A 16,827-nucleotide genomic window follows, 5' to 3' on the forward strand; every position below is an offset into this window, starting at 1 on the left:
GGAGGAATGCGCCCCAACTTCCTACCCATCAAATGAGGGGACACCTCCCAGGGAAGGACTAGCAGGTAGACTTCACCCATATGCCTCCCCACAAGAAGACCAAGTATCTGCTTACCCTGTTAAACACCCTGACAGGATGGGTAGAGGCCTTTCCCACCCGCAAGGAAACTGCTGAAGTGGTGGCTGAGGCCCTAATAACACACATAATCCCAAGATTCGACCTCCCCACCTCCATACAATCAGACAATAGCCCAGCTTTTATATCAAAGGTTGTTCAGCAGGTTAGCACCTCATGGCATCTCCTGGAAGCTACACATACCCTACCGACCACAGTCATCGGGTAAAATCGAGAGGATTAATGGCCTCCTTAAAGACCATCTAACTAAACTCTCTAGAAATTCGCAGCTCCCGGCCGGACCTCCTGCCCATGGCCCGAACCAGAATCCGGGCTACACCAAGGAGCCCCACCTTCTTAAGCCCTTTTGAACTGCTATATGGGAGACCCTTCTTACTCAACCACCATCTCTCTACTGATCCTCCTCCCCTAGGTACTTATCTTCCATATCTATCCTTACTCAGGCAATTGCTCCGAGAACACGCGGACAGGTTTCTGCCTAAGCCAGAACCGACCAACCAGGGCTCCCGGGGACCAGCCCTTCACCCAGGGGACTCGGTCCTCCTTAAGAATCTACATCCAAAAGCCTTGGAGCCTAGGTGGACGGGACCTCACACTGTAATCCTTAAAACCCCCACCGCGGCCAAACTACTTGGCGATCCTTCGTGGCACCACCTCTCCAGACTCAAGAGGACCCCGGAGCAGCATGGCTTCTATAAATGTGAGATGTTGGGCCCCGCTAAGGTCCGCCCTAGTCATCCTCCCCCTCCTCTTTCTCCCCCCGGCCCTGAGCAACCTACACCCACCCCCACCCCCACCCGCTTATGTGTGGAGGTTCAATGCCCATGAAACCTACTACCAGGGCAGCACACAAGTCACCCGGCAGGTAGGATCTCAGGACTGCCCTCTGGTCAAATGCCACGCAGAGATCCTGATGGCTGTCAACCTCTGGTCAGTGTCCAACGGTGGCAGACCCTATGCCTGTTTTGCTTACGACCAGCAGAACCCAGACAGGTGTAATCAAGATGTCAACACCTATGGGGGTTGCCGCTGGTCAGACTGTGTCACCCATGATGCCTATAATGAGGTCAGGTTTGGCCCCTTTTTCTGGAAGGATGGGACCTTTAACATCAGGGTCCGGGATCCCTGGGACCAGAGATGGGTTACGGGCGTTATGGGAAAACTATACGGGAGTGGTTGGAGCTCGACCCCTTCAGGGACCATCTACATCTCCCGGGGATATGTCTTGGCCCAGGAAGCCCAAGTCCAGGTCTCCAACAGCACTACATCAATGAGTCCGGAGTAGTCGAGCAAAACATGCAGACCCTGACTAAGCTGAGTGACGAACTACATGCGAGGCGCTCCCGGGACAGCTTCCAGATCGCGGAGATGTCACGGGTGACCGTAAATCAGCTCCTGCTCCACCCCTACACTTGGCTGCCCTCCCACCTGCCTCTTTAAAGACCTTGGCCTTTAAAACCCCCCTCCCTTTTCGCCCCTGATCAGCAGGAAGTAGCCAAGATGATTTCGGCGCCCCCTATCACCAAAAGGCCGGGATGTTAGGTCGGAGGGAAGTCCAGGAGCCAATGCATGCAACCGCAAGGCAGATGGTGACGCAGATACTGGCCCCTTCTTGGAACCTGTAACAGACCTGCCCTTGGCGAAAACTCCCACAGCTCATGCTCCCCTGCCCTCACTGAACAGCTGTATAAAAAACTGCCTCCACTCCCTTTTGGCTTGACTTCACTGGCCCCGCCCTTGGACCCCATGAACCTCGCCTGGGAGTGCAGATTAAAGTTCCTCCTTTTTGTCTTGCCTGGCTCTCTGACCTTGTCTCTTTCACCGTGAACCTTACACTGAGATTATCATGTTTGATAAAAGAACCAACTATTCTATTTAAAATTAAAGTTAAAAGATAGAAAAAAACATGCCATAAAAACACATAAAAATTGAAATAGCAATATTAATTATTAATATGAATTAATAACAAGAAATACTATCAGTAATACAGAAGGACATTATATAATGACAAAATGGATTAAATATCTAATAAGACATGTAAGTTCTAATTGTGTACGCATATGTAAATAGATTTTAAACATTGTTGAAGCCAAAAGTTGTTATAAATGAAAGGCAAAATAGACAAATCCACAGGTAAAGACTCCAGCATTATTCTTTCAGTTATTAATAACAAAATAGAAATCAGGAGTTATATAGGGAAACTGAGCAACACCATCAAATAACTAGTCCTAATTGAATATTAAAATACATTCTTCCCTTAAACAGAATAATATACTTTCTTCTAAAATGAACATAAAACAAGGAAACATTCACTAAGAAAGATCATATTTTAGCCCAGTGGTCGGCAAACTGCGACTCGTGAGCCACATGCGGCTCTTTGGCCCCTTGAATGTGGCTCTTCCACAAAATACCAACTTCTGCACATGGGCCACGAAGTTTCAATCGCACTGTATGTGCATGCCCGCATGTGGTATTGTGTGGAAGAGCCACACTCAAGGGGCCAAAGAGCCACATGTGGCTCACAAGCCGCAGTTTGCCAACCACAGCTCTAGCCCATTCCAAACCACTCAACAAATGTAAAATAAAACAATTCAAGGTATGTTCTATGTTTGACACACAACAAAATTAAGCTAGAAATTAATAAAAAACATATCTGGAAACTTTTACCTAAATACTTCTAAACAACCATTAGATCAAAGAGGAACTTTCAAAGGATACTTTAAAACACATCTAAACTGAGTGAAAATGAAAATACAACCTATTTAAATTTGTGGGATGAAGCTAAATCCTTGTGTGTGAGAGTGTGTGTGCACGTTTGTCTCTTTATGCGGTTTAGTATACTGAATAATAAAAATAAAATATTTATTTTACTGTTCCATATTTTAAGAATAATTTAATCTTTTATTTTAACATCATAATGTTATAGGACAATAAAAAGCTGAGGTAAATTCTGGGACAGGTGGACTAGGGAAACTGAGGCAGGAAAATGAAAAAAAAGCCTAAAAGCTTGGCTGGCCCCTTGTAGCAGGACCTTATCTTGAGAACAAAGGGTTAAAACCTCTCCTCACAAAAGGATGCAGGAGAGGAGGGGGGAGGGAAGGGCAGGGGAGAAGGAATCTACAAACCATTCTGAAGCTGTTAGAACAGTGGGGAGGAGGGGCAAGAAGAGTGCAGTTTTATCTCATCCCACTGTTTAACCAAAAGCCAGCAGTTGGGATTTAATTGCCAGATCCCGCTCATAAATTGTGGAAGAACCACAACAAAAAACAGGGGAGACCTTCCGAGTTAATTTGTACCAGGATATCTAGCAGAGGAATTAAAAAAAACACACACCCATAGGCAGGAGTGTATATAACCCCACCCCATTCGCTCTTCAAGGTTAGCTGAGAGCCCGCCTGTGCTTCATAAACCAGATGTACAGATTTGCTTGCCTTCTTTAATAAATGTGCATGCTTTAATTTTTTTTTAACACATTCTCTTCCTTTAATGGTTTAGTAAATTCACATGATCACAACACAATCGAGGTCTCATAAATTACAGGAGACAAGAATCCAGGTTGGGGACAGCCCTCTCCCCCTGACTGAGGGATGTGATAACAACTCTCTGGTGTCAGTGAGAGGTGCCTGTCACAAAAACATTCATCAATGGTTGCTATTCAAGATAAAACACATGCACATGTGTGTGATGTGTGTGAGGGCACCGAGGGGACTAAATTATTACTTGCTACGTGCCTTTCACTTTTACCCATGTATGTATAAGATAAAAGATAGGCATTAATTCAGAACCCCTCATGAATTATCTCTTACTCTTAAATTATGAGAGTAAGTTATATATAGGATACATAATTGTACATAAATTATATATTTTCATGACAAGTTAAACATAAAATTTAGTCTTGATAGATATTAAGTACAAGAAATTCTTGATGTATATAGAGGTTCGTTCATTCAACAAATAATCCTTCACCACGCAATTTCCAAATCGCTTCTCTAAGCCCTGAAGATACAATAGTGAACAGCTCTATGCTTGTTTTAATCTCATGGAAATTTACATTTTAAAGAGGGAGAGCAAAAATAAAAATAAAAAAGGACATATTGAAAGTGATAACTGTTAGGTGGCTCGGGAAGTGGCGAAGAGAACAAAGAGAACCAAACGGTTAAAGAGGAGAAAAGGAAAAGGTTTTAATCTGCTTCCCCAGGTGACCCACGAACCCCAAAGACAGGGCCAGTGGATTCGCGCCAACAGGGAGGGGGGGTGTTCTTTTTATACAGGTGTTTGGTGAGGCGGGGAGGTGGTGGGCATGAGCTGAGGAAGTCTTCGCCACAGGGGGTCAGCAGGGTATTCAGGAAGGAGTTAGTATCTGTGTGGGGGTCGTGTGGATTCCAGGGAGAAGCCGGTATCTGTGTCTGGCACGCTGATCTGTTTGAAATTCCAGGGAGGGTCCATTATCTCATCACACGTCTGCATGTATCTGATCCTGGGCTCTCTCCGACCTAACAATTAATACTTAGAAAATCATGAAAAGGGTATGAAGATTGCAGTAGTGCAGTAGAGGTTGTTGTGACTTTATTTTGAGTGGTTAGAAAATGCTTCACGGAGAAAGGAGCTTTTGAATGAAAACTTGAAGAAAGTTAGGGAGCAAGCTGTGTGGACACTGGAAGGCAAGTGTTGCCTACAAGCAGAGAGAGCAAGTTCAAAGGCCCTGAGCCAGGAGTGTGGGGGCATTTCCGGGAATATGCGGGAGGTTCTGTAAGTGTGGAAGGTGAGGTGGTGCTGAGTGAGGGTACATGAGATCAGGGACTTGAGTACAGGGAGCCAATAATATAAGGCCTTTAGGCTTTGCAGGAACTTAAAATACCTGAACCATCTGCTTCATCCCTAGAAAAGTAAGATTAATAAGAAATATACAGATGCCTAAAAAGCTCTTTTGAAGTGATTGTTATAACCAGCCTTCATTTACATATTAATGCCCAGGAGTATTTGTTGAATGGTTACTAAAAATTATACTCAACTGAGTTGGAAAAAAGCAGATAAACTTGAATTTGAATTAAGTTTGATACAAAAGCATAGATGTGTTGCCTTATAGTGAGGGCTATTACAATTAAAAAATACTTTAATTGCTGGCTGGTTTGGCTCAGTGGATAGAGTGTCAGCCTGCGGACTGAAGGGTCCCTGGTTCAATTCCAGTCAAGAGCACATCCCTAGGTTGTGGGCTCAATTCCCAGTAGGGGAGCATGCAAGAGGCAGCTGATCAGTGTTTCTCTCTCATAATTGATGCTTCTATCTATCTCTCCCTCTCCTTTCCTCTCTGAAATCAATAAAAATATTTTAAAAAATACTTTAAGATGTCCCTTTTTAGAATTAATTTGGTAATCCTTATAAAAGAATGCATTCTTGGGAGGGATGGGTGCAGGGTGGAGCGGGTCAATGGGGAAAAAAAAAAAAGAAAGGGCATCTGTAATACTTTCAACAATAAAGATACTTTTTTTTTAAAAAAAAGAGAAAGCATTCTTAAAACTGTTTATTTTTCATTCATCAACAAATATTTATTGAATGTTTAGTTGTTTTTTAAAATAAAACTTAAGGATCCTATAACTAATTTTATTTAAAATATTTGTTTTCATGCTTCAAATTCTCATCATGAAGAATGAGTAGAATATCTTTTCTCTAGTATGGAATAAACTGGGATCAGAATTTATTAGTCATGGACTTTGATATGAAAAATCTGGAACAAGAATGAACTAGGAATTACTGAGGATAGGAAAAAAACAAGTTACTATCCCAAAAATACTATGCTAAGATATTTAATCTTTATGGTTGAATTGCAATATATAGTATGTAGTAAATAGCAGGTGGAACGATAGTCCAGTAAAAACTAAAGGAGAAAAGAAGCATTTAGAAGTGAGAGGTGTGAGGATTTCCCCTCTGACTTGAAACCAGAGTGAGACTTCTAAAATGCAAATCAGCCCGGCCAGCTTTGCTCAGTGGTTGAGCATCGACCTCTGAACCAGGAGTTCATGGTTGATTCAGGGGCATGCAGGACATTTCTATCTCTCTCTCTCTCCCTCTCCCTTCCTCTCTGAAATCAATAAAAATACCTTTAAAAATAAATAAATAAAATGCAAATCAACCTTGTCTTTTCCTTGATTTAAAAATTTTCAAAACATCCCATTGACCCTAAAAATGAAATTGCTTAATATGGTCTTATAGAAATAATAGCCTATTTATCTTGCCTGTCTTTATTTTTCTCCATCCCTAATTCTTACCTCCTCTCACATTCTAAACTTTGGTTATTTTGAAATTCTCTCAGCTACAAGGATAACAATGTCTTCTCTAGCCTGTGGATTCTCAAACAAACTTTTTCCCCCCTTTGTCTCAAACAATTTAGTCCCTTCTACTTAAATCTTTCCTGGCCTTCCCTAAACTCATGAGGCCAGATAATATTTTTTAGATATAATTTGGGAGCTTTTTTTCTTCGTGCCTAACCCATTTCTCTCTTTCTCCAGGATTTCTTGAAAAGCAGGTCTAACACCTTTCTGCCTCAGGGGAGTTGCCTGCCAGCAAGAATAAGTCAGCAGGACTTCTGGCTTTTGTCTTCAAAATTTTAAAACCATTGAGGAAGAAGGAATTTTCAGGAAAAAAAAGAAGAAGAAAGTATATTAGAAAGAGTAGAAGGAAAGGAATGGGCCCTGCAAATAATTATATTTAAAAAAACTCACCAGGAAGAGAGAATCATGAGAGGAGTTTTAGCTTTCAGAACGGGGATTTTGGTTTTGCCATTGCCCAAGTAAGACTAACACTCAAAATGGTTTATGTGCCCAGCCGCTGTGGTTCAGTGGTTGAGCATTGACCTATGAACCAGGAGGTCGCGGTTTCCTGGTGGGGTGCACATGCACCAGACAGCCAATCAATGATTCTCATCATTGATGTTTCTCTCCCTCTCCCTTCCTCTCTGAAATGTCTTAGGGCAATAGAAAGTGCAATAACTGTAATAAAGCTCATTATAGATACTCAAGAAATGTTCTTTGACAGAATGATTGTACCAGAGTATAAACCCACACCAAATACCCCTAGAATTAATGACAGAACATTTCTGAAGGGCCTGGAGGCATTGAAAGCTTATAGAAAAACTTAAATTAATTTTAGCAAATAAAGTGACACTTCTTATATTTGTGCATTTGGAGACAGAGCGATATTGCTATAACAGTATATGGTCCCATAGCAACCTATTACTATTAGAATATACTGCATTTTATGTCTATTGCTTAATTGTGTGTGTTTTCTCTTAGAAAGGGGACTGTTCTCAAGCCTATTTTGCTTTAGATTTTATTCCCAAATGTCTAACAATAAATGCCAATTAAAGATCTTATGTTTGAAGAATTGAACTAGGGACTCTGAATTAAAAGTTTGACCACCTGAAATGAATTTCCATTCAAATAACCTATTGTTGCCACAAATTTAAAAAACACCCATTTCAGGGTTTTATATTTGCCATCTGATAATCTGTCCACTTTGCATAGAACATTATCCTCTTTTCAAAACTGCAACCTGCAGGCAATGGTCTTGTAAAACATTCAAAGTGGTACTTACATTTTATTTATTCTCATCTGTGTTAGAGGAAAATATTCTCCCGATCATATTTTAAACCTAGTAGACAATAAAATCTTATGTGAAGATCCATTTCAGAAGATGGCATATATCCATAGGCAAGTGGACTTCATCATACCCTAACTCCACTGTGGACTCCCACTGTGGGGTCCCTGTCCTTACAGAACTTTCACAGGAGGAGAGGAATCGGTGTGATCTGCAACAGGTAACTAAGAGAGAAAACTACTGAGCTAGGAATTTCTAGTTCATTTTCCCCCAGTTTGCCAGTTAAATAGGTTGGAAACTAGGCTCATCTTACAATCACTGCAGACAGGCAGCAGGTGGAATGTGTTGTCATGCATGTGCAGGAGAATGGCACTTTCAGGATAGGTGCTAACAGCTGGGAATAAAATCCCCAACACAATAGTGAGGTGTCATTTTAAGAAACATCGCAGACCTACTCTCTTGATGTCCCTGAAGATGATATTTCATTGAAAAATGTGAACGCTGCTAACTCTGAGTGAAAAGAAATTTTAGACATACCTTAATCCATTTACATAATTTATATTTTACTTCCTTATGTATACATAAGAATGATTCATAATATCTAGGTCTAAATAAGTGTGAATGAGTTCTTCCTGTAAGTGTAAAATAAACATGTGGCTAGATTTTTTCCCAAAATTGTATGTGTAATGTTTTCTATTAGTGTCCCATAAAGTAGTCCCTTGCAGTCAATGGCATCTTGTATTAGAGAATGATAGTCCATTAAAATATGCTTGTATTAACTAGTCAACATCAAGTAGAAGCAAGTGGAGTAGTACTTACTTAGTATTTCAAAGATAAGCAACATCTATGAACAATTTACCATAGATACTGATTTAATTCAGATCATCTAAGTTAGTAAGACAATAAAGAAAATTCCATTTGAACCAAGACTAATAAGAAACAGGTTGGACATTTGATTGTTAATAACTTAATAGTTAGCCAAACTGGTTTGGCTCAGTGGATAGAGCGTCGGCCTGCGGACTGAAGGGTCCCAGGTTCGATTCCGGTCAAGGGCATGTACCTTGGTTGCGGGCACTTCCCTACTGGGGGGCATGCAGGAGGCAGCTGATTGATCTCTCTCATCGGTGTTTTTAACTCTCTATCCCTCTCCCTTATTCTCTGTAAAAAAAATCAATAATAAGAAAAAATAACGTAATAGTTATTCATCTCCTAAATAATTTCTGGCTTCCAAAACTCAGGTCTGTCTTCTAAAAGGAGAAAATGTCTGGATCCACTTTGTTTTCATTGCCCTTTTGCTCTGAAGAAATAGCTGTTATTAGATGAGGCAGACTTCTAGCAGTAATTTTGATTATTGCATCCATATTCTTTCATAGATCTCTTACTCTATAAGATTTACATGTTCTCTTTTCTGACCAATCTGATTTCAGACCCTGGCTTCATTTTCCTAAATTCTTGATCTTCAGTGTGGACACCTTGACCTTAAGTGGCCCTTCCAGGCTCGAAGCCCTCTCACATTTCAAGATTACATTTCAACTTGTGTAATTGTTAGGTAGGAAGTTAGACCTGAGCGGCTGGGGTGGGGCCTGCCCTGGGGGCCTAAACAGGGGTCAGATCAACATCGACTTCAAACCACCTCTCTATGGGCGGCCTAGCAGAAGGCAAGTTTGGAGCCAGCCAGTTCTTGGCACAAGCTCAGAGGAAATCGACATGACCTCAATACAATGAGACCTTACGAGGGCCCTGGGTTAATTAAAAATAAAATTTTCATTTTGGTTTTGACCAGTCCCTCCTGAGTTTTTCCGTATACATTCTGGGTAGGGAATGACCAGAAGAAAGGTAGTTTCTGTCAATCATCCCTGAATGCAAATGAAAGGCTTCACCCAGAAAATCCCACTTTTATTTATTTTATTTTATTTTTTTAAATAAATATTATTGATTTTTTTTTTTTTTTTTTTTTTTTTTTTACAGAGAGGAAGGGAGAGCTATAGAGAGTTAGAAATATTGATGAGAGAGAAACATGGATCAGCTGCCTCCTGCACACCTCCTACTGGGAATGTGCCTACAACCAAGGTATATGCCCTTGACCAGAATTGAACCTGGGACCTTTCAGTCCACAGACTGATGCTCTATCTACTGAGCCAAACCAGTCAGGGCAAAAATCCCTCTTTTAAACCCAGGAGTTGGGAGCCATGCTGTCTCTTGACTAGCCTGCTCCCCATTTGAAACGTGTCTTCAATGAATCCCTTTTTGCTTCACTTTCATTTTCATTGACCTTCAAATCTTTTCTGCGTGAATCAAAAAACCAGGTCCCAGCCAGTAACCTCAATAGGTAACATAATGGATTCTACATTTTCTACCAAATATCTTCCCTTTTTCTTACAACTCAGACCTAAACTTGGGTGAAAATCCTTCACTGAGATCCTGGAGCCCACAGCTCCTGGAGAGAACCCTCTGTCTTCCTGGCAGGCAGCAGTTCACTGGGCATGACCTAGCAGTGCTTCTCCTATAACAAATCTCCTGTCTCCTAGGAATCTGGAGCACTACCTCAACAAACCTGTCTAGTTTTTCAGCCAGCTGAATTTTTATAGGTTGAATTAAGCTTGGAATCTGCTAGAGAATATTTGAGTTGTACTCACAAGTAAATATGTCTTTTAAAGTTTGGGAATCCTATATAATAAAAGCCTACTATGCTAAGTGTCTGGTCATCTGGTCGTCTGTTCAACCAATCAAAGCATAATATGTGAATGATATGCTAAGGCCACTCAACCGCTCGCTATGATGTGCATTGACCACCAGGGGCCAGACGCTCTGACTGGTAGGTTAGCTTGCTGCTGGGGTCCGGCTGATCAGGACTGAGCAAGAAGGGCTAGACACGCCCTGGAGCCCTCCCAAGGTCACTCCCGGGCTGGTCAATCTCCTGTGTCTCTCTCTCTGGCCCCGATCGTGCACCGGTGGAGTTCCTCTGCCTGGCCTGCACCCTCTCACAATCTGGGACCCCTCGTGGGATATCGAAGAGCTGGTTTCGGCTTAATCCCACAAGCCAGGCTGAGGGACCCCACTGGCACATGAATTCGTGTACCAGCCCTCTAGTAGTATGATATCAATTCATGTTGACTCTTCAGTATCTAGTTTAATATAGGTTTCTATTTTTAAAATAATCCTGAAGCTGTTTTTATATAAGTGATTGTTTTATCATAATGTAAATAACAACTTCGCTTTATGAACATAAGATCTCAGGTCTAGCAGCTATCTCTTTTCCTTTTTTTACTTTTATTGATTTCAGAGAGGAAGGGAGAGGGAGAGAGATAGAAACATCAATGATGAGAGAGAATCATTGATCGGCTGCTTCCTGTACGCCCTCTACTGGTGATTGAGCCGGAAACCCAGGCATGTGCCCTTGACTAGAATTGAACCTTGGATCCTTCAGTCCACAGGCCAATGCTCTCTCCACTGAGCAAACCAGCTAGGGCTCTCTTATTCTTGACTCTGCAATTTCTCATTATGATTCAGACTACACCAATAATCCACAGATTAGCACACAGTTATGCAATTTTTATAATACTACTTAAAAAAACATTTTTTTTTAAGAAAGGGAGAGAGAGCAAAAACATTGATGTGAAAGGATGTGAGAAGAAACAACATTAGGTATGCACCTCAACTGTGGTTATAACCAACAGCTTGGTTATGTGCCCTGACTAGAATTGAATCCACAACCCTTCAGTGCATGCGACAACATTCCAACCAATTAAGCTACATTGGCCAGGGCACTAAATTTTTTTTCTTTAACTAGTTAACCTTTCACAATCTCAGAATCTATTTTCCATGATATATGCTCCCTTCCCAACTGCCAATCTGGAAATATTTTTTTAAATCCTCACCTGAGGATATGTTTTTATTGGTTTTAAAGAGAAAGGAAGGGAGAGGAAGAGAGAAACATCTATGTGAGAGAGAAACATTGATTGGTTTCCTCCCATACACACCCCAACCGGGGATTGAAATCACAACCGGGGTATGTGCCCTGACCGAGAACTAAACCTGCAGCCTTTTGGTGTATGGAATGATGCTCCAACCAACTGAGCCACACTGGGAATTTCCAACTAAAAACAAGTTTTTCTAAAACATAAATATTTCTTTATTTTCCTAAATCTGTACCTCCAGACATTTATGATAGATTCTAGTCTTACACACACACAAAACCCTTTGTAAATCTTTTAAGCATGGCATATCACAATAGATATTGAAATATAATTTTAAAAAAATTTATTATTGAAAGTATTACATATGTCCCCTTTTCCCCCCCATTGACCTCTTTAAGCCTGCTCCCATTCCCTTCCCCAGGCCTTCACCACCCTATTGTCTGTGTCCATGGGTTATGCATGTATGCATATAAGTTCTTTGATTGATCTCTTCCCACCCACCCACCCTCCCCCACCTTTCCTCTGAGATTTGACAGTCTGTTCCATGTTTCCATGTCCCTGGATCTATTTTGTTCATCAGTTTATTTTGTTCATTAGATTCCACATATAAGTGAGACCATGTGATACTTGTCTTTCTCTGATTGGCTTATTTTGCTTAGCATAATAGTCCCTAGCTCCCCTCATGCTGTCTTAAAAAGTGAAAGATCCTCCTTTTTTACTGCTAAATAGTACTCCATGGTATAAATGTATCACAGCTTTTTTATCCACTTATCTACCAATGGGCCCTTGGGCTGTTTCCAGATTTTAGCTATTGTAAATTGTGATGTTATGAACATAGGGGTGCATACATTTTTTTCTGATTGGTGCTTCAGGTTTCTTAGGATACATTCCTAGGAATGGGATCACTGGGTCAAATGGCAGTTCCATGTATAATTTTTTGAGAAAATACCATACTGTTTTCTGTAGTTGTACCAGTCTGCATTCCCACCAGCAGTGTACTGGGGGTCCCTTTTCTCCATATCCTTGCCAGCACTTGTCATTTGTTGATGGTAGCCATTCTGATAGGTATGAGGTGATGCCTCTGAAATATAATTTTATAGCATAGTTTTCTCATGTAAAACTACAAGTATTTTGCCCAGTTTGGTGTGGCTCAGTTGGTTGGAGTGTCATCCCACACACCAAAGGTGGTGGGTTGATTCCTAGTCAGGGTACACACCTAGTTTGTGGCTTCTGTGTCAGTTTTGAAGTATATTACCTGCTTTATTTATTTATTTATTTTTTAAATATATTTTATTGATTTTTTACAGAGAGGAAGGGAGAGAGATAGAGAGTTAGAAACATCGATGAGAGAGAAACATCGATCAGCTGCCTCCTGCACATCTCCTACTGGGGATGTGCCTGCAACCCAGATACATGCCCCTGACCGGAATCGAACCTGGGACCCTTCAGTCCGCAGGCCGACGCTCTATCCACTGAGCCAAACCGGCTTTGGCAATATTACCTGCTTTAAATTCTAAAATATATTCTCTTACATTTTTTTTCTAATTGTAAGGTTTGCTTTATATATTTAAGTCAATTATATATGTATAATTGAATTATTATAATTGTAATAGGGAATAAAAATTTTATACTACTCTGACTAACCATGAAGTGGAATTAGAGTAAAATGTACTAACAAGCTGATAAAAGGAATGCACATACTGACAGTTTCCTTATAAGCACCTTCTAGGCATCAGCAGTCCCAGTTCCTGCTTGTACAAGAAACAGCCTTGACCACGACTTTGTTTGACACAGATCACCCACCTGTAAGAATCTGGCTAGCACTGACCAGTTCCAGGATGCTGATGTTAAAGATCCATATCCGGACCAGCAAGGATACTGCCTGACTGCCCACAGCCCCTCCCCCTTAACTCTTTGTTCTGCTTTTCTTCTCCCTCCCTATAAAAGCCCCTGCCTGCACTGAGATGCTGAGATGGGCTTTGGACAAGAGTCTCCCATCTTCTCGAGATGCCAGCACTGAAATAAACCTCTTTCCTTTTTCACCAGCATCTGTCTCACCAATTTGGTTTTTGTGGTGGCAGGAGTTGAACCTAGGTTCTGGTTACAAAAGTACATATTTGAAAAACTGTACATACATTTGAAAAAAACACACACATTTTATCAGACTAGATTTGGTTAGGAAACTTAAGCCACTGTAAGTATTACAGGTATGTTGGGTTTTAACAAAATAAATTAGGGATTAATGTAATAGACTATGGAAGAATATGAGTAAGTGAAGATTTAGCAGAGGACTAAGAGGATGGAAGAATCAGTCAGTTACTAACTCTTCAACCTGACACACAGGATCCCAGTGGAGAAACTAAAACTTATTGGGAAATTTGAAAAGCAGCCTGCATCTGTTCCACCATGTGGAACTGTGAAGTGGGAGCTTGGGGACAGTTCGGCAAAGACAATTCATCTTTTAAAGGTGTTCCATTTGATGAAGTAATGACACCTGGTAAAGCTATATATCTGATTGTCATGGCATCTCTCAACTAATGGCTTCTGCTTTACTTCTGCTTTCAAAATTGCATGTAGTTATTTTCTAACACAACATAGAATCTACAGGAAAAGGAATTATAGAAAATATATTTCACATGTCCTCATGAAGCTAGAAGGCTTACATATTTTCAGCTAATTTTTCAGCTGGGAACACTACATCCCAGGCCCTGACTTAAGAAGTGAACATATACACACTATGCTGCACACCTGAAACTAATACAAAATAATACTGAATATAAACTGTAATTGAAAAAGAAAATTTGAAAAAGAAAAGAATTAGTGTTTTTGACACAGCCATGTCCATTTGTTCACCAAAAAAAGAGATATGGCCAAACCGGTTTGGCTCAGTGGATAGAGCGTCGGTCTGCGGACTGAAAGGTCCCAGGTTCGATTCGGTCAGGGGCTTGTACCTTGGTTGCGGGCACATCCCCAGTGGGAGGTGTGCGGGAGGCAGCTGGTCGATGTTTCTCTCTCATCGATGTTTCTAACTCTCTATCCCTCTCCCTTCCTCTCTGTAAAAAATCAATAAAATATATTTTTTAAAAAAGAGAGATGAATATAGTTGCAACCACTTCTTCATTTAAAGATATATGTTTTTATTGATTTCAAAGAGGAAGAGGGAAAGGAAGATAGAAACATCAGTGATGAGAGAGAATCATTGATCAGCTGCCTCTTGCACACCCCCTACAGACGACTGAGCCCAGAACCCAGGCATGTACCCTGACTGGGAATCAAACCATGACCTCCTGGTTCATAGGTCACCCCTCAATCACTGAGCCACACCAGTTGGGTACAACCACTTCTTTATTTTTTTTATTTGTTTTTCCATAATACAAATTTATTATTACACAAATGTACAGTGTTTGAACAGAAAAAGAAAGCCCCACTGTCGCCTAGAAAGAGGAGTTGAAGCAGCACGTGGGAAGCAGGGTGGCTCCGGGATGTCAGGTGTGTGGTGAGCGGCTCGGCTCCATGTATGTGGAGATGTCCATTTCTTCAGGAAGCTCCGCCACATTGACTTCAAACCTACCCTGAACCTCATTGAGGATTTTGGCATCATTGTCATCAGACACAAAAGTGATCGCCAGGCCTTTGGTGCCAAAGCGACCGGCCCGGGCCACCCGGTGGAGGTAGGTGTCCGAGTCCCCAGGCATGTCATAATTGAAGACGATGTTGACTCGCTCAATGTCCATCCCTCGGCCAAACAGATCGGTGGCCACCAGGATCCGCCGCTGAAAGTCCTTGAACTGCTGATAGCGTGCTAGGCGCTCCTCCTGGGCCATGGCCCTGTGGATGGCGATGGCTGGGAAGTTCTGCTGCACGAGCAGCTGGGCCAGGGCCATGCAGCGCTGCACCGACCTCACGAAGATCACCACCTGGTTAAACTCTAGCACGTCCAGGAGGTCGAAGAGTTTACGGTTCTTTTCGCTGTCTTCGAGCTTGACGTAGTACTGCTGCAGCCCATGCAGCGTGAGCTTGGCGTCGTCGTCCACCGACACCTCCAGGGGATCTTGCATGAACTTCCTGCAGACGGGCCGGATCTCCTTGCTCAGCGTGGCACTGAACATCATGCACTGCTTCTCGCGTGGCGTCAGGCAAAAGATCTCCTGGACATCCCGCCGCATGTCCAGCTGCTCCAGCATCTTGTCACACTCGTCCAGCACGAAGTGCTTCACGTTTCTCAGGTTGAGGCTCCTGTTCCGCACGAGTGCCAAGATGCGACCGGGAGTCCCCACCACGACGTGGGGACAGTTCTTCTTCAACACCTCTTCGTCCTTCTTGATGGAGAGACCCCCGAAGAACACGGACACCTTGACACTGGGCATGTACTTGGAGAAGCGTTCATACTCCTTCCTGATCTGAAAGGCCAGCTCCCGAGTGTGGCACATGACCAGGACGGCCACCTGTCCATTGACGGGCTCGATCTGCTGTAGGGTGGCCAGCACGAAGACTGCAGTCTTGCCCATTCCAGACTTGGCCTGGCACAGGACATCCATGCCCAGGATGGCTTGGGGAATACACTGGTGCTGAACCTCAGATGGATGCTCAAAGCCACAGTCCCCTATGGCCCTCAGGAGCTCAGGTTTCAGCAGAAAGTCCCGGAAGCCAGAGCTGTGGATGGAAACGTAGGACCCCTTGACATCTTTCTTGGGGGGTACTGAGGTGCTCTCTGTAGGAGCCTGGGGCTCTTCATCTTCCTCATAATCCAGAAGCTCGTTTTCCACATCCTGTTCTGCCATCATACTTGTTGGGGTCCAACTGCAGCAGGTCCAGGGGTCCCCAAAGGTGTGGATGGAGTTGGCGAAGAAAGAATGACACGTAGACAGCGTTCAGTTGATCAGCAGCCTAGCCAGGATCTCTAGCCAGGTTCTCCAGCCAAGTTCTGTCTAGGTTCTCCAGCCAAGTTCTGTCTTTAATTGTCTTGTTATATCTGTATTTATACCAATTGATTTTAATCCTGTCAATTTCTATTGCAAAGGTTAGGGCGTTTCTTATCTCCATTCTAGGGAGTAAAGATTATGTAGCTTAAGGGTGATTGTTCGTAGTTAAAGTGATTAACTACCCGCCTGGCATTTAGTTAAGGGGTTTTATTCCCTCCCTAACTTCAAGGAAAAATCCCTACCTAGGGATACAACCTTT

General features: G+C 42.3%; 1 protein-coding gene and 1 pseudogene across 1 annotated transcript; one reads left to right on the plus strand and one right to left on the minus strand.

Moving 5' to 3' along the window:
- The first annotated feature begins 821 nt into the window (after positions 1–821).
- LOC139006133 (ERV-BabFcenv provirus ancestral Env polyprotein-like) lies at positions 822–1,421 on the plus strand. Its single transcript, XM_070408695.1, has one exon. The coding sequence runs from the start codon at positions 822–824 to the stop codon at positions 1,419–1,421; it is 600 nt and encodes a 199-aa protein (XP_070264796.1).
- A 13,710-nt stretch (positions 1,422–15,131) lies between these two features.
- LOC139006134 (ATP-dependent RNA helicase DDX39A pseudogene) lies at positions 15,132–16,430 on the minus strand (annotated as a pseudogene).
- Positions 16,431–16,827: the final 397 nt, after the last annotated feature.

Source organism: Myotis yumanensis, unplaced genomic scaffold (genome assembly GCF_028538775.1).
Source record: "Myotis yumanensis isolate MYYU_CA2020_CCGP unplaced genomic scaffold, mMyoYum1.0.hap1 SCAF_3, whole genome shotgun sequence".
Classification (NCBI taxonomy): domain Eukaryota; kingdom Metazoa; phylum Chordata; class Mammalia; order Chiroptera; family Vespertilionidae; genus Myotis; species Myotis yumanensis.

Coding starts and splice junctions, on each gene's coding strand:
- LOC139006133 (XM_070408695.1), top strand. CDS start 822: ATGGCTTCTATAAATGTGAGATGTTGGGCCCCGCTAAGGTCCGCCCTA.